General features: G+C 36.4%; 1 protein-coding gene across 1 annotated transcript in view; it reads right to left on the reverse strand.

Moving 5' to 3' along the window:
- The window catches only part of LOC140158904 (adhesion G-protein coupled receptor V1-like), a 122152-nt gene that overhangs the window by 67664 nt on the left and 28844 nt on the right, over positions 1 to 25644 (reverse strand). Inside the window, exons 22-39 of the mRNA XM_072182173.1 lie at positions 22749 to 22888; positions 17033 to 17206; positions 16384 to 16566; positions 15572 to 15666; positions 14467 to 14645; positions 13736 to 13902; positions 12751 to 13009; positions 12089 to 12336; positions 11337 to 11506; positions 10460 to 10790; positions 9734 to 9886; positions 8577 to 8805; positions 7727 to 7846; positions 7283 to 7468; positions 4531 to 4670; positions 3477 to 3756; positions 2858 to 3021; positions 532 to 625 (exon numbers count right to left, since the gene is read on the reverse strand). Of these exons, the coding sequence (XP_072038274.1) occupies positions 532 to 625; positions 2858 to 3021; positions 3477 to 3756; positions 4531 to 4670; positions 7283 to 7468; positions 7727 to 7846; positions 8577 to 8805; positions 9734 to 9886; positions 10460 to 10790; positions 11337 to 11506; positions 12089 to 12336; positions 12751 to 13009; positions 13736 to 13902; positions 14467 to 14645; positions 15572 to 15666; positions 16384 to 16566; positions 17033 to 17206; positions 22749 to 22888 (3312 nt within the window). The remainder of the gene's footprint in view (positions 1 to 531; positions 626 to 2857; positions 3022 to 3476; positions 3757 to 4530; positions 4671 to 7282; positions 7469 to 7726; positions 7847 to 8576; positions 8806 to 9733; positions 9887 to 10459; positions 10791 to 11336; positions 11507 to 12088; positions 12337 to 12750; positions 13010 to 13735; positions 13903 to 14466; positions 14646 to 15571; positions 15667 to 16383; positions 16567 to 17032; positions 17207 to 22748; positions 22889 to 25644) is intronic.

Raw genomic sequence — 25644 nt, forward strand, 5'->3', positions numbered from 1 at the left:
TATTAACTTGTTACTTAGAATATAAAGTAATTGTACGATCTTATAATATGAAATTGGTTTAATTTTTTCAAACCTGAATTTTTTTTGCATATTTGTAATGTATACACATGTTCCAACTTGCACCTAAATGGAATTGGCCAAATTTGTTGTCTTTGTAGGTCAACAGAGCAAAGTTTGACATATTATCATAATTTAAAAATTATGATAATATGTCCTCCCATAGAACTGCATGTTAAATGGCCAAAATAACCAGTGGGGTTCTTTCACTTTAGCTTGTTATTTCAACTTAAAATGGACAGCAGCCCTTCCCGGCAGTTATTACCAATATTATTTCAATATTTTGAATAAATAATAACAAAATTAAAATTTGACGGAAATTGTTTAATAAATGAAATATTTACTTGATGTTCACTTACCATACTAATTTACTGTATCATATCATATCATAATTTTTTATTCCATTTAAACAAAAAGAACCAAAATATAAATAACATTTGATGTGAAGCAACAAATCATCCATGGTTATCTTACCTAGCCTTGGTGGTGTGTTTGAGTTTGGAGGATCCACAAGCTCAACCGATGTTAAATTGACTAGAAACACCTCATTCAACTCAGGTATCTCATCCTGTGGAATAAAGCAGATCAAAACAAATCAATTGCATGTCCATTTATTTGAAGGAAAAATACAATTTGGAACATGACCATGGGCTATATTTTTTGGAGCTTCTAGTTTCTATTTATTGAACACAGCAAGTGCCCAAGATATGTGCCATTATATTGTTGGGTGGTTCTGTCCACAAACAATAGTGCCAAAACCTCAAATAGCCCGACTTGTAATTTTGGAATTGGGTCAGGTTTGAATTGGCATATTGGCGACTGTCAAAATAATGTTACAGTACAGCCCTATATGAAGAGCTTATTTCCAAACCGTGTTAAGTCCACTATCCCATGTATCTGATTTCCCTGTGCGATATTGCAATGTGTTGTGATGCTAGGTATTATAATTTCAGTTGGATGCACAGTTACAAAGCAAGCAGTGGATGGACGCACAGTAACAATACTGTGTGGGGCCTTTGTCTCCCAAATGAGAATAGTCTGCATATTGTTATGCAGCATTGTTATGGTAAATAATAGTACAACTCATTGTTGCTAATGTCAAACTTGTCAAAGTAATTATGATTGTATCTCACAAGTAAATGAGGCACATGGGGTTGTGGACTTATGTAGGATAGTCAATTCATATTCTAGCAATCACATGGCATTTAATGAACAGGACCAAATTTCATCAAAAAGATTATTAGCTTGGTAACCAGGACCCTTCAAATTTCAAGGGAGAGAATTAGCTACAGCGATCGTAGATTGTAGAAAATTGAAAACCCGGGTTGAAAACTTGATAGGAAACCAAAATAAAAGTGTACTCAGGGAGCTGGACGTATTATGTGAACCAGATTTTCCAGTGGAACAACAAAACTAGGATTTTCTGCTCTTTGCTTGGTTCAATTTTTACGAGTCACATGGACCCATAACATAAGGACAGGCCTTATTTTGAACGCTGTTGGTAACTATCTATATATATACGTCTAGCCCTCTTCTTTTGTTCCATTATCTATTGTATTTCTTTTGTTCAAAGTCTGGTCAACTGTCGATTATATCAAGTAATGTGGACAGGTCAAGATAATGTGGACAGGTCAAGATAATCTGGACAGGTCAAGATAATCTGGACAGGTCAAGATAATCTGGACAGGTCAAGATAATCTTGGTCAGGTCAAGATAATCTTGGTCAGGTCAATAAATTTTGAACAAGAGAAGTACATGTTCATATTTAGAAACACTGGCCACATTATTTGACTTTTGGACATTAAAATGCATCAAAGTTTAATATATTTTACACGATCAGCATAAATTATTATTGAATGACAGCAAGAACACCTTTATTGAATAATGCAAATTAGTTTGAATTATGTCTTAAAGCCTGTATAATTAGGACGAGGATGTCAATCTACCTTTGTCCCCCCTCTCCCAACTAACGCAGATTCCGACAAAGTAGGTAACAAAACAAGAGCCTAAATTAAGTTCAACCAAGGATATTTTGCACCTAAAATGCAGTACATTACAGGCCACAAGACTAGATGTAGAAAAACTACAACAATCTGCGGCCTAACCCCAACCAAAAAAGGTCGAGGAAGGTACCCAGGAATATGCGTTGATTTGGTTCAGGACATTTGTTCTATAAGTATATTAAAGATAAATATATAAATTCTATGGTGTTAAATGAGTTACCGCCATGTGTAGGTAAAACACACCCACTTTGACCTTTGAACTATTTACATATTCATTATTAATATTACGAATATGTATAATCGAGTGGAACATGACCACAAGTGAATTGAATAGAGTCTCCGGTTAAAATCAATGCTGTATTGATTTGATTAAATCACTTTCAATTGACACTAGATAAGACTCAGAGACTCAAACGCAGGACACACGGGAAGAATATTATACTGTCTCGGTGTGTTTTTATTTTGGAAAACCCTAAACTTACACAAGATAATCATATCAGCTTTTCCAGTTTGTCTTTTGGAAAATGAATAAACCATAACAGCAAATTCGTTTATTTTGGCTCATCAGATATGTAAGATAAGCGGTTCAAAACAGACCATTACCATAGATAATCGATGTCTTGTTGAGGTATGGATTTAGCATGTTGAATCGCTGGAAGGCTCGACCCCTTCGGGTCTCGCCTTCCGAGCGACTAACATGCTCACCATACCTCAACAAGACACCGATTATCTATGGTAATGGTCTGTTTTGAACCCTTTATCTCCTACATAACCTAACACTTGATGGCAATTCCTACCTCTTGTATAGTGATAGGTATTGTCTGCACACTGACACCATCAGCAAACTCTAAGAAACTAGATCCTGCCACAAAATCTTGGCCCTCTATGGCTTGATCTGTATCCTCTGTGTTATCAGTATTCAGTGCACCGGCCATTATGTCATAGTATACACGCACCACACCTGTACATGAAATAACAATAACAAAGACAAACAATTCCATCAGTTCATCATTGGAGCCCTCCTGATGAGGATGTGTGTTGTACACATCGAAATACTGAGGCAAACATCTCAATATACTTGTGTTGAATGACGGTTTCAATCTACTTTTGCTTGTTTATCTACAAACACATATGGGTATACACAGTGAAACAAAATATTTATTTTGCAATCAATATTTGAACATAGGGAGAACACTCAATACTTAAAAAACTACAACACAACAATCACTACAAATGGTAAAGTTGAGGACAATAAAAATGTGCAATCTTCCTTTAATTGTTTAATATCACTTTTCTTTCTTTTTTACATTCTTTGTTTTTGCGTTTGTTTTGATTTGTACTACACTTTGATATCAATATAAATGTTTTGACACTGGTGTAAACATATTAATTATGGTACAAGGCAACACAACATACCAATAGAGCCAAATTTCCTTTCCACAAATATCTGCAATGTTATGTCAGCTTCCGGGGCTACCACATAATCTGAACCTTGGGCAAAGCTAAACACCCCATGTGGTTCATCACTAGCTTGTACAGTGATAGAGGCTGTTGATCCACGAGGATCTAGGGCTGCAGCCCCCGTGGCAGATACTCCTAATGTCTGCACATTACTCATGATAATGATATACTCCTCATTGACTTCTGGAGTATCATCGGCTAGTACGTAGAGTGGTTGAGTTTGATTCAGTTGGCCCTGTTTAGAAGAATGGATACAGACAAAGAGAATTATTGTTATTATTATCATTAATTCATTATTATATTGGTTGCAAATGAAATGGGCACTATTATCATCATCATTTGTTTGCTTTTTCCATAAACTTGTTGGGAGATTTATGCTGACAGGGTTCAGTTTTTGCTGGCAAAAACCTGTTTTTGCCGGCAAAGTGGCAAAAAATGGTTTAAACCGGCAATATTGGCAAAAACTCACATATAGTCACTCAAATATTAATAAGTAACACAGAAAGCTCATAAACAGTAGCACACAACTTTTAATGAATCATTCATATTTTTTTGTCTCATCAAGTCCTTAAAATGAACAAGTTTTGAATTTGATATATGCCACATTTTGGTTAAATGCACTTGAGCAATGAAAACACATGCCTTTAATTTCTTGATATGTTACTTTACAAAATCTGGCCTTGTTACACTCGGGAACTTATTTTTGTTACTTAATAATTTGTTTTGAGATGAAAAAACTGAACTATAAATCACTTTTTTAGTTTTTGACATTTTAATCCTTAGGCTACCTCCCCCAAATAAAAAACACCACATATTTATATGAAAGAATTACATAGGCTTCAAACTGCCTGTACATAAAGTTTTAACAGCGTCTTTAGACATCCATTAAGCCATTTTAATATCATTCAGGAATGCAACTTTATACAGGCACAATCCTCTATCTAACCTGCCTATACATAGGACACCTTTACATGAAAACAAACAAACAGAAAGAGAGAGAGAGCTTTACCTCTAAGAATATTAAAGATCCCCTTGTCTGTTGGAAGCTATTTCTTGGTGCCAATCCATTTTGACCTTCAATATTCCAATCTACAGTCACAGTACCCATAGCAGGTTGTGTTCTGTCAACTATTACATCTACTGCTTGACCTGTGAACAAATCAACATAATGCAAATGATGTAAGCCTCTGGAGTTGATGTTACGTCATATTAAATTGAATTGGAAATTTAAAACGACCAAAAAAACCACTAAAAATGAAAAAAAGAAAAGAAAAAAAAACACAAAAAAACAAACACATGTAGGTATGTGCCTATGTACGCGTTGGAGGTGCCCATCTCTGGCATCGGGGCCAGATTCTTATTAGTATAATATGCTGTGCAGGGCCCACCACACCTCCTGCACAAAAAGGTCTGTTTATCTTCCCCAGATCAAATATATCAGAGACAGTAGTTGCTTGACCAGTATCTACAGAGGCCTAACTTTAGTTCTGACCTAAAACCAATCCAGATTGCTTATTGATAAGCTCAGAAAATTTATGCATCAACAAAGTGTGTCTACTATTAAAGATGTCCTACCAACTGACATCTAAATGAAGAATAAAGAAATGTTGATGACCTTAGTCTAACACAGGTTTTAGACTGGGAATAAAAAGTTAGTATCGATTTGTGAATTCTAACCTTCACAATTATATCTGCTATAAAAAGGCGTACAATGGATTTTGAGTGATTTGACACTAAGGTATACGAAATTTGGCAAGTTTAGTCCAAAATTACTTTGGGCCTGTTACATGTACTTTTTAATATACATAAATAATGAATAACAGGTCCCAATAAGGTCCTAATTTTAGAGTAGTACAGTACATACATGTAGTTAATGTAGTTAATTAAGAATCTTACTGAGAACATGAATTGCATGAGGTAGATACAAACAAACACGCAAACAAAGCAAAACAAATAACATTGCCACCCAATAAACATAGCATAAATATCATATTAGGTGGTATGTACAATTAAATTAAGCAGGATTTAGAGCAGGAATCTTGAAATAAGCAAGGAAGCATGCCCCATTTATACACACACCCACCCCCATAAATCACTAGGTACAGACATTCAGTATGCTAAGTGCAAGCATATGGTTATGTTTAAATGAATTCAGGTTGGAAACCTGTTCAGTATATACCATATCAATTGGTATGGAAGTGCACAAAACCTTCCATGTAGCTATATGTGTATTATATTAATGCTTATGCAAGTAGGAAGGATCAGAATGGAAGTTTGAAGATTAAAAATAAAATTTACATCCGAGTAAGATTTGGCTTTAATATGACAAGTAGACGGAGGTAATACTGGACCCATGTATCATTTATGATATGATATTGGTTAGTCAAATATCATTCTTCGTTTTCTATCAGATATATTCATTCTAATACAGCAAAGGACTCGTCGTAAATTTGTCCTGTTCAAATTAACTGTAGAATTTGTTTTTTTACAACCATACAATTTGCATGCTCTGTATGATTGCATTATGCACTACACTCACAGCAAACTGTGTATATGATACTATAAAAAAAGCCCACATATTTATTCACTGTAGAAATTCTTTGAACATTGATATTTTTTAAAAACTTTTTAGGAACCATTCTGCATTCAACCAACAGCTGACATGTCTGTCACATGATACCAACATTTACGGTGAGCCTATTTTTAGTTTAACTAAAAGAGTATAAAATAGAATTGTGTTCATCTATTCTAGCCTTAGATATCAAACAAGCAATAATTTTTTCATTGTTTCATCTTAAATTACTGAACATATGGCAAAGATCCACTATTGCCTGATAACAGATTTGTAAGGCCTGAAACCTAACCTACCAAATTGTAGATAACATTCTAAATACACACTAATAAATAGTCTGCTAATATAATGAAATCAGCAAACTAAGTAAGCTTAAGCAATTATGGGCAGGATGGGGAGCTTCACAAGTACTTCATAAACAGACTGTATGAGTATTTACCATTATCACTGCCCTCAGTATCTATAGAAATTCAATACCAAAAAGAAACAAGTTACGAAGAAACAGTTGTGAATATATCATGCATGATGACACTGACTAGTTCATTGTATTGCACCATTATAAAATATAACACATCTATACATATAATAATGTTCCCAAATACCTCACAAGTCACAGTGTTAAGTTTCTTGGCACATTTATTGGGATTCACTGTCTTATATGTAAGCACATGTTTTTGTTTGCTTGACAAAAATGCAAATACAATATTGTCAATGTCACCATAAAGAAGACACAAGAGTGCAATGTAAGTGGAAGATGATCATTACAAAAGATAAGATAATTAGTTAATGAGACAGAATAAGAAGTGTACATCAGGCACATGAATACACTCATGCTGAAAAAAGAAACACCTACTCTTGGTAATATATTCAATTATTTTGAGTCTATCGATCAGATCATCATAATTTTTAACAATAAATACAATGTACTTTGGATGGAAGAAAATGGAAGGGGATGCAATTGCCTTGAGTGGACAAATGAATAATAAAAAAAAGTAATTTCCTTGACTGGGGTAAGAGCCCAAATTCTCCATTAATCCAATCCAAAATTTAAATTTGTGTGGTGAAATTATTCTAACAATGTTGCTGATTGGGCCAATTGATAATGAAAACTTCTTTTTGGCCAATCGGCAGGTAGTTCTCATGGGGTTAAGATAAATGTTGATTTGGATTAATACATCATTATACTCACCTTCTGTGACAATATATGACAATGTCTGGAAACTCAAGATTCCTGCCACATTATCGTTGGCTAATATAGTAATATTAATTCCGCTATTAGGACCCAGCCTACTGCCTCCTACAGGATTGTAAAGCTCTATCATTAGGCTCTCATCTATCTCAGGCTCAGTGTCATCTTTGATCCCGATGTTGAGAACTGGAAAATGGTAACAAGTTCAATGGTCAAACACACGGTAGTATGTGAATAGTTTGGTCATTTCAGTTGTCTTAAAACCATGAGAAAAAAATTATGTGGTTGCATGAATGGCCAATAAGCTTTCTCAAGAGTTGACTTTCTTCCATTTTGTTTCAGGCAAAAATTGACTACAACTAATATACAATCTTTATTTTGAAAGTCTCCCATCTATTTGTTTTAAAAATGCAACAAAACTTCAATTTCAATGAAGTGACTTACTTTGTCTGGTCTGTCCAGCAGGAAAATTCAGAGTACCTCCACTGGCACTGAAATCCAGATCAGGGGTTGCTGTGCCACCTGCTACCCTCCATGAGACGGATACATCACCTATGCTGCCACCTGTAATAACACATTTCCATAAAAAAAAAAATCGTAATTGATTACTTTTATACAAATTATATTTGATACATAATCAGATTAAAACACACAGACATTGACTGTAAATTTCACAGCTTTTAGCTGTGACTGTGTCTTTTAATAAACCAGGAATGAATGAATATCATTGATAAATAACAGAGGGCTAATCAATGTATTCATCATGCATAAATGTATAATGCACACTGCCTACATCTACAAATTGTCGTTGGGCAGGAAAAACATCCTATGTGTTTGTGGCCCCTGAACATGTTTAAAACAAAACTGTCAACCAGTTACATGGGAGGTTTGCTTTAAACATGTTCAGGGGCCAATGACACATAGGCGGGTTTTCCTGCCCAAAGACGAAATATATTTGCAAACACTGGCATGAACCTAAGATTTTCCAACTCAGACCCTTTAACTTGGTCCTATCAAAATAAGGAAATTGTATATCTGAAACTCCGCACCAAACCGTGGACTCGTTTGACGTTTTACAATCCCAACCTACACCTGACTCTATACTTGCAAAGACACATGGTCTTGTGCATTTTTACATTGCTCACAATATGCTGGTGGCAAAACAGAGCAGAGGATGTCCGCAGTTGCTGGATGTCCATTTCATGCAGGTGTGTATCATCATATCACAGCATTTACAAACACACCCCACCCACCTACCCACCCACCCACCCACTCACCCACACAAATGACTAACCTTGTCTTTCAACAATCAACTCCACACTGACTGTCAATCTTTCAGTCTCTTCTACCATCACTCTCTGTCCATTCTCTATTGCATCTGGGCTATTGCTATAGATTCTCCATATTCCGTTAGCATCATCATTAGTCACAATTGTCACCTTGGTGCTCTGATGAGGACCAAGCTGAGGGGCATTCTGTGGCAATGGTGTCTTATCCACAAGGCTCACATCCAATAAATTCACCTGAATTGAGAGTAAAAACAGAGAGTAAAAATGTATGCTTTTACCCTCAAGAAATGTGTTACTTTGATCATTTCATTTTGATAATTAAACTGACTTTTCACTCTGTTCAGTGACAATATGTTATAAAGACCTCTCTAACTAAATTTATTCTTTGTAAAGATAAAAGTAGTTACCAAATCCTAGGATTCTTCTAAAAAATAACCTTATGCTGTGTCTTTAAGAAAGTAATATTCTGGAAAGATGTAGTAGTAAGCAATACTACAATATCCTGTATACCTCTATTTGGCCAAACATTAAATCAATTTTCTGCTCCATGCCATATGGCTATTTGATAATAATAATACAAGAAATGTATTACACCCACAACCACAATGCATAAGAAGCCTCATAAGTGCATAGTGGCTAGATTTCTAAGTAGTACATTTACAATAAGCCTTATGCTGGTTTCATTCTTTTTGCCGCTTGCCGCTGAGAGGCGTGACACTTCATCGGCACACCGCTAAGCGGTAGCGGCATAACCGGCCGCTCAGCACCGCTCCAAAATTGCAAAGTGGTAGCGTGATCGATACATCGGCTTGCCACTGGTCACTGCTAGCGTTTCTGGTGCGACTGCGCATTGAAGTAAAATCATCTTTAGAGCGGCAAAGTGGCAAGCGACAGGAAAGTATGAAACCAGCATTAGGCAATAGATACAAATTAGTTTGATCTTTCGATCGACCATCGATGCTTGGTCAATCCATAGCATTTATGAAATCAACATGACTATTCTTAATTGTGATAACATATGAATCTTTGCATGTATTGAGATTGACCAATATTAATTTAGCATTAATTATCATCATTTAGTTGCTAGTTCATTAACAACAAGCAACAAAGCAGTATCGATGGTTGGTCTAAAGATCAAACAAATTTGGTTCTGGTGCCTTACCTTGAACACTTCATCCTGTTCAGGTATAGTGTCATTCATTATGACGATGTTTGCAAACGTAAATGCTTCGCCAGCTGCAATGCTAACTACACCAATTGAGACTGGGACATAGTCTACTCCTGGCTGAGCTATACGGTCGTACAAAGACTGCGTCTGTAAGATGGATACAAAATATTTGATAATTTTGTTTACTAGCCAAAAGAGGAATGACATCACTGCTATGTGAAAAAAAACATACAAATAAAAAATAGTTTGAATCACTAGTACAACAACTACAACATACATATAAAAAAAACAGTTTGACTCACTATTGTGGACATATGTATCACTTTTGAATAAGGGACTCGATCACCAGACTAAACCTCTGGGTACCATAACTGATTATTTCATAATTATTATTATTTCATAATTTCTTGTCCTCCTCACAACATGGTACTTCAAAGGAATGGGGTAGTAATTTCAGCTATTAATATACTGGGTGATTCTAGTTGAAACCCATACAGCCCCTATGGAAGACATAACCCTGTGGAAGACATAACCTTAAATCTCCCACACATTGAGTGTAGATTTCAAATGGAGCTCCCCATTTGAAATTCACACTGCCTGTGTGGAATATTGAGGCCATGCCTTCCATAGGGGCTGTATAGATTTCAAATGGAATAACCCATTCAGAAACATGCAACAGAGCAATAATATATAACACAATGAAATGATCAGACTACTTACCAAATCAGTCTCTTTCACATACAGCATGAATCCAGTCGTTGAGATCACATTGTTCACATCGTTCACTACAGACCATGCACAAACATGATTACCACTGATTTCCAAGTGCTCAAAGGACCCACAAGCCCTTTCCAAGAAGCATGTCTGAGCACATGCCAATACAGGGTTACTTTGTCTGCTAACATCCACAATGGTTTTAGCTCCAGTTTGGCTGCCTGGTATAGGTGCTGCAAAGAAGTCTAGGGCACTCTTTCCATCAGATGCTATTTCATTCAAGAGATCTAGTGGTTGGGTTTCATATGTGACTTCAAGCTCACCAAATGTGCCAGCACTATGGAATAAGAATTTAATATAAGAGTGGTATTATTTTGAAAATTGAAAATTCAATATTCAGTGCAAATCACCCCTTATTATTTTGGAATATAACATGAAACTCTGGTTTTCACTCTTAACAAACTTGACCCAACAAAGATATCTATATATTAGCCATGTCTTGACGAAGCAATATTTGGTAATTAATCACAGATTGAGTATTCCCACATAGTTATTCACTCCTGCAATTATTATGTACACTAGAAGTTTTGTTCATGTTCAAATATATAAGTCTGGTCAAGAAATTAAGTCTTGAAATGCATGACACCAAGTCTGGACATGTCAATTTGGGTTGAGGCAGTCAAATTATAGACATACATAAGAAGATATCAGTGGGCTGGAACAAATCATTGGAATTAAAGAATGTACATGTACTTTTGTGATAAAAATGTGCCAGCATAATATGGTAATGATCAATTTGTGAAGCAGTGGGCATTTTCCCCAGCAATTCTCTGCAAGGCACCTTCTGATCTCTGGTTAACAGAATAACAAACAACTGACATACCTTCTAGTGATCTTGACATTAGCTATGCCATCCTCTTCTACATCATTATTATCATATGAGAAGTCTATGATACCATGTGGATTATCATTAGCTTCTATAGTAATCACTGCTTCAGAGTTATCACCAATCACACCACCTCCAGTTGCATTCACAAGAGTCAAGATGATATCCTGTAAGAGAGATGCAGTACAATTAAGTTTAAATGATGTTGAATTTGCTTGGTGTAAGTGGATAATTTAAGATTTGTCTCAAAAAATGGACGTAAAGTGGACAAAATAATTTTCTGATATAGTCCAGATCTTATAAAAGCTTTAAAATCACACATAATATGTTAGGGTTGCTCCTTACTTTGTTCTTCAAAAATATTTCTTCCAGAAATTCTTTTCTAATGAATTTTGCAATGTTTAATGGACTTTGTCTGCTGAAGTGCCCTGGCGACTTTACGCTCATTTTGTGAGAGCAGGTCACATTTACGACTGTTTTGTCTACACACGTTGGCACCAACTAAGGGGCATTCTGGTTTCATTAAAAAGATGCCATTCAACTTTTAAAACTTAATTTGTGGTATAACTTGACTCCAAGAATTACTGGCTGTTTCGTACTACTGGAACTATTACCTCATAACTTGGGCATGTGGAAGAGCATCTTGTGCTAAATGTGTGTAGATCAGTAAGAGATGAACAAAATATAACAGATGCTGCAATAGGATATATATTTGTATAATCAATAGAAACTTAGGAAAGAAAATTTACTTCTCTTTCTTCAGGCACATCATCTGGTAGTATTCTCAAAGTAAATGTCTGGCTGTCATCATCAGTGAGGAAGAATAGTGTACCACCTGTAGGGAACACATCACCAGTGGCTAATTGACTGTTCAGTCTGGCCTCCCATGTGACCGCTACAACACCCATGGTGCCACCTCGACGCAGGACACTGAGGAGGAGCTGACGAGATCCACCTTCTAAGGGTTCATTCTCAAGGAGACTTGCAAACCCAAAGCCTACATGAAAAAACAATAAAACTTATTAGATACCATATATTGAGATCACTTAAGGTGAGTGGAAATTACACCCCTTATATCATCTACATATATCATACTCATAGAACCCATACCATTCTTCTTGTGTGTCAGCCTTGTTTGTCTCAATATTTGAGTGCAAGCACCGTTAGTCATGCTCCCTAGCTTCCAACCCACCTTAACAACTTAAAAGCTTTGTTTGTTTCACAAAAGAAAACACAAGTCATGAGAGGTTTAAGCAATTCTTTGTGAATTCAATTTACAGTTTGAGATTTTCTTGTAATTGTTTGAAATAAAAAGCTATTTTGTATACTACTATAAAAGTGTGAATCAAAAGACGTAATTACTTTGTGGAAATATACCTTCCATTTTAATGAAAAATGTTCAACATCTTACCAAAGTTTCCATTGGGGTCATCCGATGGTGCAATAGTAATCAAAGCTTCAATGGGTGCGCCTAGAACAGCACCACCTGTAATCTGATCTAAGAGTCGTACTTGGAATGTCTCTGCTGCCTCTGGGACTCTATCATTAAGAATCTCAATGGGAAGTGCTTTGAAGGTCTCTCCTTCCAGCAGGATGATATCACTTGATGTAACACTATAATCGACACCTGCTTGAGCTGTGCCTGCTATAGTTAGAAACTTCACTGTCACCTGGTGATGTGGAAAACAATATACAAGTTTGAATCAATTAGCTATTATTCCACCAGGGTGTAACCAGTCAGATTTTGAAACCATTCCTAATCACAATAGAAATACTACTTGTGGCAGACGACAAATCTGTATAAATGATTTGTGAAATGTTTCTGAAATTGAGACTAATATTACGGACATCTATAGTATTCGGCAAATTCCCCCAGCGATGTCAACTGATTTTTCTAATTATCACGTAAAAAGAACTAGGTCAAGATTCAATTGACCAATCAGAACCCACTTCCATGTTTATGCTATAAACAGCGCCAAATTGGTAGATCGCTGAAGAACCTTGAAGAAAACTATAATGTATTATGATATTGCATCATAAATCCACATCATGATTTTAGTTTTGAAGTGGTTTGGAATGAATTACAATAATAGAAGTAGAAATAAGGCAATCAATAAAGGCTACTATAACTCAGCTAGAGAGAGGTGAAGAGTAAAATGCTACATGAACTGAATGAGATCTGATTCTGGGAAAGTTAAATGCAGGATGGAAAAAAATAATAGAGGAACACTTAGATAATTTATGATCCTCAGTGGTCAAGCAAGGCAAGATAATATTCCACAACTTTATGACTTCATTCAAAATTCATGATAATGTCTGATTTTTTTGCTCAAGATTCTCATAAGTGAATCATTTTGAATTCATGACAAATCAATGTTATCATTAAATCTACTCACCAGCCCAAATCCTCCAGCGCTTCTCGTGACATTAATAAATGCTTGCATAGATTCTTCTAACACAGTGACTTCACTAGATGATAGCTGTAGTACACCATTGGCATTATCATTGGCAGTGATGGTAATAGAAGCTATGTTCTCTGAACCAATACGAGGTGAATTCAGAACTGTGGAATGAAGAAGAGTGAAAAAGCAAGATTGTAATTGTTATACTATGATCAGGTCATAATAGGTGAGAATTATTTGGTTTTTGTTTCTGTGCACCTCAATAAAGTCCAAAATTACATCTGCGTAAGTTCAGTTTGCGTAGGTGGGACCTTTATTATTACTTATTTTATAGAAATAGAAACTGTAGAACTGAATGTCACAGTTATCGCAAATCAGAGAGCACACAGTTTTCCTGTGAAATAATTTAGATATTTGACAAAAATTCATACTAACGGTGCACAAAATGTAGTTTAGTAAAGTCCCCAAAGAATTCTTGTTAAGGTTGCGTAGTGCACGTTAGAATATGACCGATGCTAGGTCAACTGGATCATGCTTTCTTTGTTACAAACCACTGATCGAAATGATCACAACACAAAGCCTATGGCATATCAAAATTCGGAACAGGTGTATGAGCCCAAGCTTGGAGCAGTAACCAATGGTTACTAATGTGCACTACGACAGCGAATATGTTGTGATGATTAAGTCCTACATCCATTCTGATGAGAAAGAACATGTTGGATTACCTGGAGCAACTTGTGGACTAGCCAAGAGCATAACATCTACTATGTAAACGAACACCGTCTCATCTGTTTCAGGAATGTCATCATCCAGTAAGCTTACTTCTACATCCATTGACAATTGACCATCAAGAAATACTGCTGTGCTTCGTTTAGGAACAAAATCCTCATCCTCAGCAGCTCTCCTATAGGATAGGAATACAAAACATGTATTTTATCAATTCCAAAAATTTAAATTGACTTTCAGCACACAAATTCACTAACCTTGGATTTTGGATGTGCAACATACATCTCCATCAGAAGTAGTCCTATGATGTTGTGATCGACTTGCCCTTCTAGGCTATTACTGGCAACCTTTGATCAAATGAGGGGCATTGTACAAGGATGGCAACTTCAGTCCTTGATCACAATTTAGTTCTGGTGATTTTGTTTTAAATTTGTATTTTATCATTTTTGGTAAGACTGTTTAAAACAACAGACTGTTGTCAAGTCATAGAAAAGTAAATATCTCTTGGAAAATTTCTAGAGAAGATTTCTGTCCGAGATTAATGTAAATAAAACAGTTGGTAGTTAAAGCTTTTAAAGAAAGCATTAAAAACACCTTGTAGTTAATAAACGAAAATGCAGGCGCATTTGGTGCCAGTCATACTTACCCCTAAGTAATTACAAAACCAAAGAAGATTTTTGTACAGATCCATCTCCTAAATATAATTGTGTGTGTGTACGTATTTGCCGGCAAACGAGGACACACACAAGGTTTTTCACCCTAAACTGTGGGGCTTACTTCCAACCGAGGTCAGTCCTTAGTCTCAAAATGCATGCTAAATGCATTATAGCGATGTTTGCCTTAAACCGAGGACCATACGTGTAAAAGCTACAGTCAGCAGTTGATTGTCTACGGCTAGGAGATGAAAACATGATACACACGTCCTCGGTTAGATAGCAATATACAATGTCCTCGGTTGGCGGCAAACACACACAGGGGAGGGAGGGGTTGTATAGGGAATGTTTGACTACATTTTTATAAAGCAAAATGATGAAAGAAATGAAGGTAACATGTACATTGATCATGCCAAAGCTGTGTATTAATTTTGACAAATAATACCCTTACCTTGTTGAAAAAGGCAAGTTTGGCAACGATTCTGATATGAGTAGAGTAGCATATGTCACCATCACAGAGCCTACAGTCCCTGCATTACGTTGAAGCTGTAACAGTTAAAACGTACAACATAAGATCAATATGCATGAAATTCCTGAGACACTATAGAATTAGGGAATTATGACAGTCCTAATATAGCAACAGTTTAATAATTGTTTATTTCATTTTCACAACAATGTAATATTAATGCTGAAATCATATTAAACCTATTCAAATAAATTCAACAGGTTCGACTTTAGACAAGTATAAAAATGTAGGACAAAGGACAAACCTAGTCGGAGTAAGTATCCGATCTTATTTTTGAAGTTTCTAATTGCATAGATTGAATAAAATGTGTTCACGTACTAAGTTATCAGTAACTTGTGAAATGACGCATCTCCATACATATGATTCAATAAACTTTCTCAATATTTTAGGTACAGACCAGATATCTTATACTTCCCACAATGCATTTCTTCCATTTGAATAATCTGCACTGATCTGCTATCCATTGCAACATTGGTTGATAGTGACAAAATGTACCTCAATGAAAGAGCACATTCAGAGCATGCAATTTATGTTTATTTCATGACTGTGGACTCATGTTTAGCAAGTCTATTCTCAATATAAAAACAAGTGGAACATGTACATTGTACAAAGATATAGGAGTGTCATTTGGAAAAAAAATAAGGTGATGTATCATGTTGCAAAGGATTCTGGGAAGGGCATGTGTCTAGGTACAGGGTGAGTGGCAAATGAAAAACAAAATGAATCAATAATCTTACTGTTAATGTAACATTCTTGCCCTCTTCATCAGTTGTAATAGAGCGTGACTGGGCTTCAAATACAAATACACCATAAGGGTCATCATTGGCCAAGACGGTCAGAGTAGTAGTGACTGCTTCACCTAGCTGACCAGCAGTGCTATTTAATAGATGAATGTAGAAAACCTCATCCAATTCTGGCACCTGTGGCAAGAGTAATTAACATTAATACATATAACATTAATAAATAGAAAGATGATTCACAAATTTAACTCCAAATTTACGCAATGAAACAGAATTTTTTCATAATTAGATTGATTTCTATAACCTGAACTTCTTCAAAGTGAAGAATGCTGTTACAAATTCTTCATGCACCAGGTCTATTGTCATTTGGTCTAATACCATTTTGTCTAATTCCCATTTAGTGTATATTCAATTGGTCTATTACCAGAAAGGCTAATTGCCACTTAGGCTAATAATCATATAGTCTAATGTCCAATTAGTCTAATATTGTTTAGTCTAATAACCAGTTTGTCTACTAACCATATAGTCTAATAACCATTTGGTCTAATATTTCTTTAATAACCATTTGGTCTAATAACCATTCGGTCTAATAACTGTTTGGTCTAATACTCCCATTTACTTCTTAAGCTTTCAGGAATATACTTACATCATCGGGGGATATCAGTACTGAAATAACAGCGCTAATTTGTCCTATGTCAAAGGTCACAATCCCATAATCCACCACAAGATCAGTATCTACGTCTGCTCCACTTGAGTTCACATCAGCTGTGGCAAACCAGGAGACATTGACCACACCAAGATTTCCACCATTACGCATTATCTGTAAGATAGTCAACAAAAATTGTTTGTTTGCTTTTATTGTTGCATCTTATCTTTTCTTCTGTTCAGTTCAGTTCAGGCGTCCATCAAGTGATGGACTTTTATTAAACTCTACGACCCCATCCGGGGTATGAGAGGTAAACATAAAGCATAATACATAATGTACAAATACAATGTCCATGCTTTTGCATGAATTTGCCACTATATTTTTATATATCTTATTTTACGTTTCCTCTGTATGTGACATGAATTAATGAAATTACCTTGAACTTGCACATGGAGATATCACTCAGCAAAAAGAATTATATATGTGACTGGACACTACGAATGAGCCGTAAAGTCGGCAAATTGTATTCCGAGTTACAGGTCGTATTCATAGGTACCTCAATTGGTGCGACAAGTATCTCATCAAACACTGTTTAAGGCAGCTGTGTACTCTAGACATTGTTTCTTTCGCAAAATTGAGTATTTTTGATATGTTTGTACTTTGTTATGTTTTTTATAAATACAAGGAATGAAAATCCAGATTTGTAAACTCCAACTGCATTATTTTAAGGATTTTATTTCACTATTCCACTCGTGTTTGAAATTGAAAAGGAAAGAAAATCTTTGTTGTACCAGCAGGGTACATATGCAAGAATAACGCATCGCGTATGCGTATCGCGCAATTTGTTAACGCACAAATACATACGCTTGACGATACGCTGACGCTTATCTGCATGCGCGGCGCATCTTATGGAAAAACCACGGAAGCACAAAACCTAGTGGTCAAATGGCTCCGCTTTTAGCTGATAAAATGTGGGATTTTTCAAGTTCTTTCCCCCGATTTAAATATCAAGTTATGAATGGATTTCGCTCAAACTTCTCAAGGGGCTGTGTATTTACCCGATCTTTATGTAATGTAAGGTAGAAAAATAAAAACTGCCGCATTCTCCTGCGAGATTCGATTAAAGTGCAAAATGTGACCACTTTAAACTTCAACGGCCATTATTTCAATGTTCATTTTCTCGGTAAAATGACGATTTAGGTACACGATAACTCAATAAATACAGCATCTATAGGTAAGCAAATATGAGCATCGTAAAAAGCATGATCGACTCAAGAAACGGTTTTCTAATTTTTTTATATTTTGGTCTATTTCCGATTTTAGGCATCATTTTGTGCAAATAGGCGTTTGTGAATTTTAAAAGTTCAATTTGATGCCTTATATGGTCAATATCTCAAAAAATAAGGCCAATATCAAAAAAATCAAAAAACAGTTTTTGGAATGGAGCCTCAAGATTGAGCTAAAAACAAAATAAAATATTTTGGAAAGAGTGTTTTTTGTTTTGATGTACCTAACAAATATTACCAAAAACTCACTTTTTTTGTGATTTTCTTAATAATTGTTGTTTTTACCCCAAATCTGTATTTATATTAAGATTTATTGATGTCTTGCCTTCATAAAAATGTATACTTTTATATGTCTTGCGCGAATAATTACAACGTTATTGCACTTTTACTACATGCATGTCTGAGAGTACACAGCCTCCTTAAACCAACTTCACTTCACTTACTTCACTTAAAGCTTTCCTCCCATGACACAGGTAGGTCCTGGAGATAGCTGCCTAGCCACTATGCTTCGCCACTCAGCTCTGTTGTTTGCCATCCGACCGGCTTCTACTACGGATTGGATTCCCACTGCACTGCAGTTTGCTTTGATGTTGTCCATCCAGCGCATTGGGGTCTTCCTTTAGGTCGTTCCTGAGATTCTTCCTTCTAATACGATTTTGGATATCTGGATGGAGGCATTCTTTTCACATGGCCATAGTAGGACAGCTGTTTTGCACGGATCTTGTTCATTACAGTGCACTGGTAATCAAGGGTGTCTCTGATTGAGGTGTTCCTAATCCTGTCCTTCTAGTAACACCCAGGATTTTTCTGAGACAAGCCATTTCAAATACCAGAAGTCGCTGCTCATCACGTTTTTTGATTGTCCAGGCTTCAGAGGCATAGGTTGCTATAGAAAGCACCAGTACTTTGTACAATTCCAATTTTGTTATGGTGGATATTTCTTTGGATTTCCAAATGGGGTTGAGTTTTTGCATGATGCCCATGGCCAAGCCAATTCTCCTCCTTTGATGTCTTTCTCGCTGCTTGCCTTTTCAGTGATCACTCCACCTAGATAGATGAATGATTCCACCTGCTCAAGGGTGGAATTTCCAATGGATATGGTGGCTTTTGCTGTTTCTCTACCAATCACCTGGACTTCGGTTTTAGCGATGTTTATTGTCAGACCAAACCTCATGCTTTCATTGTGTACTTTGTCGACTAGAGTTTGGAGGTTAATTTCAGAGTCGGCCAGTAAAACAATATCATCGGCAAATCTCAGGTTGTTGATGAGCTGTCCTTGAATTGTAATTCCAATGCCGACATCTTCAATAGCTAGGCGTAGGACCAGTTCCAGCAAGATGTTAAACAGCTGGGGAGAGAATGCATCCCTGTCTGACTCCTGTTTGAGTGGTGAACCAGTTTGTCAGCTCTTCATTCACTCTTACTGCACTTTTAGAGGTGTTATATAAGGCTTGGAGAAGTCTAACCATTTTTCTAGAGTAGCCTAGGTGGTCCATAGCCTTCCAAAGACCTTCTTGCCAAACAGTATCAAAAGCTTTTTGATAGTCGATGTAGCAGCAGTATAGTGGTTTCCCTATCTCCGTGCATTTTTCAGCCAGTTGTCGTAGCGAAAACAATTGGTCCACTGTACTCCTGCCTGCTCTAAATCCTGCCTGAGATTCTGAGAGGATCTCTTCAGTTTTCTTCTGGATTCTAGATTGGATGATCGAGCAAAATACTTTCCCTGCCAAGCTCAGGAGGCTGATACCTCTGTAATTTCCACAGTCCATTTTATCCTTTTTCTTAAATATGGGGACAATGATTGCCTTCCCCCAGTCCCCAGGAATTACTTCAGACTCCCATATCTTGTTACAGAGTTTTAGAAGAGGATTACATCCAGCTTCTCCTGCTGCCTTGATTTCTTCCGCTGATATACTATCTTCTCCTGCTGCTTTATTTCCCTTGAGGCGTTTGATGGCCAGTTCCACTTCAGATTTGAGAATGTGGGGCTCTATGTCTTCAGTTGAAGTATTTGGTAGAGACTGTAAGATACTTGTATCGGATGGGATGGGTTGATTATACAGCTCTTCATAGTTTTCTTTCCATCTGTCCTTTATTTTCTTGTCATCGGTGAGCACCTCGCCACCTTTGTCTTTTACACCTCTCATACGAGTAGATTTTGATCCAGTGATGGTCTTGATGGTAGTGTAAACCTCTTTGGTTTTCTTTGCATCATTTGCATGCTCCACATCTTTGCACAGATTTTGAAGCCATACTTCTTTGCACTCTTTACACTTCCGTTTTATTTCTCTGTTGAGAAAGTTGTACCTTGGCTTTTTTGAGTTGTCTTTGAGTCTTTCCTGCTTCACCTTACTTCTTTCTTCCGTCAGCTTAAGAACTTCGGCACTTAACCAAGGTTTTTGTCTCTGAGGTTTCTTTGCTCCTAGGACCTTGTCAGCTGTTTCATTAAAGCCTGACTTAATATTCTGCCATAGCTCTTCCGTCTCTATGTCTGTGTCGGGTAGTTCAATTAGTGGGTTAAATTTTCCACCAATTGTTACTTGGTAGTCACTGTAAGTCTGCTGTAGGTACAGTTTGCTTACATCAAATTTCTTGATCTTGTATTGTTTCCCTCTGGATCTAAGTTTCAGTTTAATGTTGGCTAAAACAAGTTGGTGGTCAGATCCGATGTCTGCGCTGGGAAAGCTGCGCGAGGAAGTCACGCTTTCGCTTTTCCATTTTTGTCGTATTAGGATAAAATCGATCTTGTTCCTTGTGGAACCATCTGGGGATTCCCAGGTCCACTGGCGACTTGGTTTGGATTCTTTGAAGAGAGTGTTTGTGATACACAGGCTATTCGATGAACAAAAGCTGAGCAGCTTTTCACCTCTGTCGCTTGCTTCTCCAATACCAAACTTCCCAATAACGCCATTCCATGGTTCCCAGTCGATACCAACTTTCGCGTTGAAATCACCCATGATGATAAGGGATGTCTTGGGAAGGTGTTTTATTTATTTCCAATTGCAGTTGGTCATAAAAGTCTTCAATATCTTCGTCTGGGTATGACGTTGTAGGTGCATACACCTGCATAATGGTAGCTGTTCCTATTTGAGTGCGAAGCCTTGCTGTAATTAGCCTTTCTGAAATAGGATTGTAGCCGAGGAGTGATCTCTGGGCATTCTTGTTGAGAATTAAGGCAACCCCTGCTCTGTGAGTAGATCCACTACCGGCGCTCAATATTTGGTAACCATCTTGTGTGAAATCTCCTGATTCTATCCAATGGGTTTCTGATATACCCATTATCTCCCACTTGTAGTTCTCCAATTGGTGAATAAGTAATTCTAAGTTACCAGGCTGGTGAAGGGTCCTGACATTCCATGTCCCGATACCAATCTTTTTCTTGGCATGTAAAAGTGCCCTTCTATCATCAGGGTTATTAGCAGCATCCCGTCTAATTGGGTTTCGGAGTGGTGTTCGCCCTGCTGTAGGAGGACCATCACTCTTTCCGATTGGCTTTAGGGGTGGTGCATCATCATGCACTGGATGGTGATCCAGGCCCTGAGTTAGTCGGTGCGAATGTAAATCCGGGCTTTAACCCGGGTGCTGTTTGTTGAACTCATCATAGTGGTTAAGTTTCAGTGGTCTAAACCAAGGTAGGATTTAAGGACCAGTTCTCTCCCTACAGGTCACTAACTGGTGACTTTGTTAGATTTATTTCTCCTCCTAACTGTAGACAAACCTGGAGATAAGGCTCGATGATCTTGAAGATGATGTCATACAGTAAGCAAAATCTGCAACCCTCCAGACTGCTCCAACAGCCTTTCAGATCACAGACTATTGCCCCCAGAGCCCCGTCTGTTAACTCTACCGCAAGGCAAAGCCGTAACAGGTGGTACGCGATTGACTTGCAATCTTCGTGAACGTGGGGGTTGGTAACTACAGAGTTAAACCAACTAATAATCCTATATTGCTGAAGAGGATAATAAGCTTCTACCTATTTCTATAGAATCCTTAAATAGTTCTTGCCTTTGTTTACTTTGGCTAAATCCTGTTCAAGTGGTGGATAACAAAGCATTTGTTTAGGTATGTATAACCACCAATTAACAATGAGAGGACATTCCTGAACCTCGTTTACTTGGGGATGATTTGAAATGACCGCCAAATTATGACTGTTTGGTATTTATTACCAGAAATGTGGAAAAAGGTACAATTTTGTTGAAGGAACAGAATTCAACAAACCATAACCCCGCTTCTGGATATCATTTGAAGTCAAATGGTATACCACTTTAAAGCTTATGATATATATTTTCTAAACACGAAATAAAATAAAATTGACCGGGGGCCGAATTTACGGCTAACTCGTGGTGTCCAGTCATATATAGTATCAAATATTGAGACAAAAATTAAGCAAATATTTTTCACATGTTGAAGTGAAATTGTGAAAAGCTTACCTGTACATTGGCAGCACTAAATCCAACTTGGGCTTCTGGTGTGTCCAATTCAAGGGAATCATCCGCAATTTGGAATGTGCCATAAGCATTATCAGAACTCTCTATGGTTACCTCCACTATAGAACCAGGACCAACTTCAGCTAGAATGGAATATACATGTAAAAAGTGAGTTGTAAAGAATGGCAATTACATCTTTTAACCATACCCCCAATCAAATCTCTTTCAAAAAATTCTTCTTTTCAAGGTAAAAATGTCTTCTTTTCAGGGAGAAAATGTCTAAATTACACAAAAATAAAATTTTCATTTTAAACTGTTTAAAATAGTTTTTAAAAAGTCAATTTTTGGGGGTCATGTCCACTTTTTGCATGCAAGTGACATTTTTTTTTTGAGGGGGGGGGAGGTCCACATTTTGAAAATGTCACACTCCTCCGCAAATAAATCCTGGGAACGGGCCTGCTTAAAGGTATAACATGATGTAATTCATTAAACAGCATATACAGAGACTATAAGAATTAAGTTATGCCTAACTTTAAAGGTCTATGCTGAAGACAATTAAGCCTAATACACAAATACACAATGTGATATGTTTAACCAAATGAAGCTGTATATCAAGTGAAATATAATGTCACTTCTGCAACAAATTGGATACTAATAAATCATGTAAATGTAATTATCTTCTTTTGTGCATCAAATGTTGTTGAAAACTCTATGGTTTTTAATTCCAAAGGTAAATTTGTTGCAACTGGAAACAGATTAATTGCAACTCAAGTCCACATAATTATGGCAGTGGTTCAGTTTTGGAAAAAAATGTGGTAAAATTACCCCTGATATTTAACCCCCTGAGCACTACCTGCTGATCTAACATAGCCACTGATTGGTCAATTACATGATATCTTCACTTTAATCACCAATCAGAATGGAGCTTTGCAATTAATTCACCCCAATTTTTTTGTGTGGTGAAATCATTCTAACAATGTTGCTGATTGGTCCAATTGATAATGAAAACTTCTTTTTGGCCAATCGGCAGGTAGTTCTCATGTGGCTAAGAGAGGTGTTTTTTTTTTGTTATTAAGCACATAGCAGTAGTACTTTTGAGGACTTGCAAGTGAACAGTTGAGAAGAGTGTAAACTCAAGCCCTGACTTGACCATATCTCTGACCTATGGCATAGCCAAGGGGGAGGGGCAAGGAGGAAGCTTTATTTCCCCCTCTTGCTGCCCCTAGTAGAGTACTGGTTGACACGTTTTTAGGCATTTTGTGCTGCCCATTTTTGTCAAATTTTGCTCCCTTTGAAAGTCAACTTCAACCACTTTTGGACAATCTAAGTTATGCTACTGACTCTGAATCAATGTTCCTAATATACCACCCATTTTGATTAGTCATATCACATAACATACAGAAATGAATGAATTGGTATAAAAGCGCTAAGCAATGCAATGCAGGAATTTTAGCAAGTAATGATGGATATACCTTGGACAGTTAGTGTATTGGTTTCCTAAATTGTGAACATGGTATAAGGATGTGGCAGACATTAAAGCCATAACGTGTGATTTCCATCAACTTTTAAATTTTGTTATTCTTTACTAAAAATAACTAAATTCTAAATAATGATGTAAAATGAAACAACAAAACACCCCAATCTTGACAGTTTAATTTAGGTGGGAGATTTATTATTTGAATTCAGGTAATAATTCTAAACTGATCTGTTTTTCCTACAAGCAATTTGGCTGATTCAAATTAGGTGTAACATGTGAAAACATTACAAATATGCCAAAATATTGTGTTTGAACAAAAACATAACCGAATTTATTATGGCTTTAACAGGAGTGGGCCTTGGTAATACCAGGTTACCAGCATGCAGGAACGAATGAGCACTATTTTTATTTTTACATGCCTATAAGTAATCAAACAAGAGCCATGATGTTAAGGACAGTGCAATAATAATATGTCATGTGGGGTGATGAATGCTTTGCTATGCAAATGTGCCTTTTTTACCCATGAACACATGCCTTGCCTGCTGCAGAGGGATATAGTGACAAAAGCTGATGAGAATATCAAATTAATCCAGCAAGTTCTACAAACAAGATTTGGTTCAAATTAAAAAAGTTTTGCAATCTATTACTACATGTAGTAACATAGCTATTGGAACAGGTTATTAATTTTGGATGTCTAAAACACTGAGAACTCAATTAACACATCTGTTGATTTTTAGAATTATGCTGAAAGAATTTTGGGAATATTTACTTATATATGGAAGTTAAAAACATGGTACAAACTTATTTTCATGTATTATGTTGTAGAATTTGATATCACAGCTAGATTAGAGTGTATTATACCGTTAATTCAACATGCTTGTGTTACATTCCATGATAGTACTAGAAAAATGAAAAAATGTTTTTAAGAGCATCTACATTCAATACTTACCACCTTTTTAAATGAAATGTAAAACAATGATGAAGAACAAAAATAAAATGCAATGTTGATCAGTAGAAGTTTTAACCAAAGTGTGTGGTGTACCGACAAGGCCAGGAAAAAAAATTGTTTGCTTGCCCTCAAAAGAATTTTAACAATTGGATCGGTCGGTCTGGATTTTTTTTTTTTTTTACTTCTTCTTTTTTTTAAAAATTACTAGCAAACTCTACTATTTGTATTAAATTAAGGCTCAAAATATGAAAAATCAGACAATTTTGGTGTCAAAATGAATCAACTAACATTACAAAACAACTAAAATGTTGAACACAAGCTGTAGAATACATTTTTTTTACATCTTCAGAATGCAAAAATTGAAAAGGAAAAAAAAACACTTTTTCAAGAATTTCCAAAAATAGGGTCGGTATTCTTTTGTACAGTAAATAGAAAAAAATTGTTTTTTCCGATTTCCAAAATTAGGGTCAGTC

This window comes from Amphiura filiformis, chromosome 8 (assembly GCF_039555335.1).
Source record: "Amphiura filiformis chromosome 8, Afil_fr2py, whole genome shotgun sequence".
Taxonomy (NCBI): Eukaryota; Metazoa; Echinodermata; class Ophiuroidea; order Amphilepidida; family Amphiuridae; genus Amphiura; species Amphiura filiformis.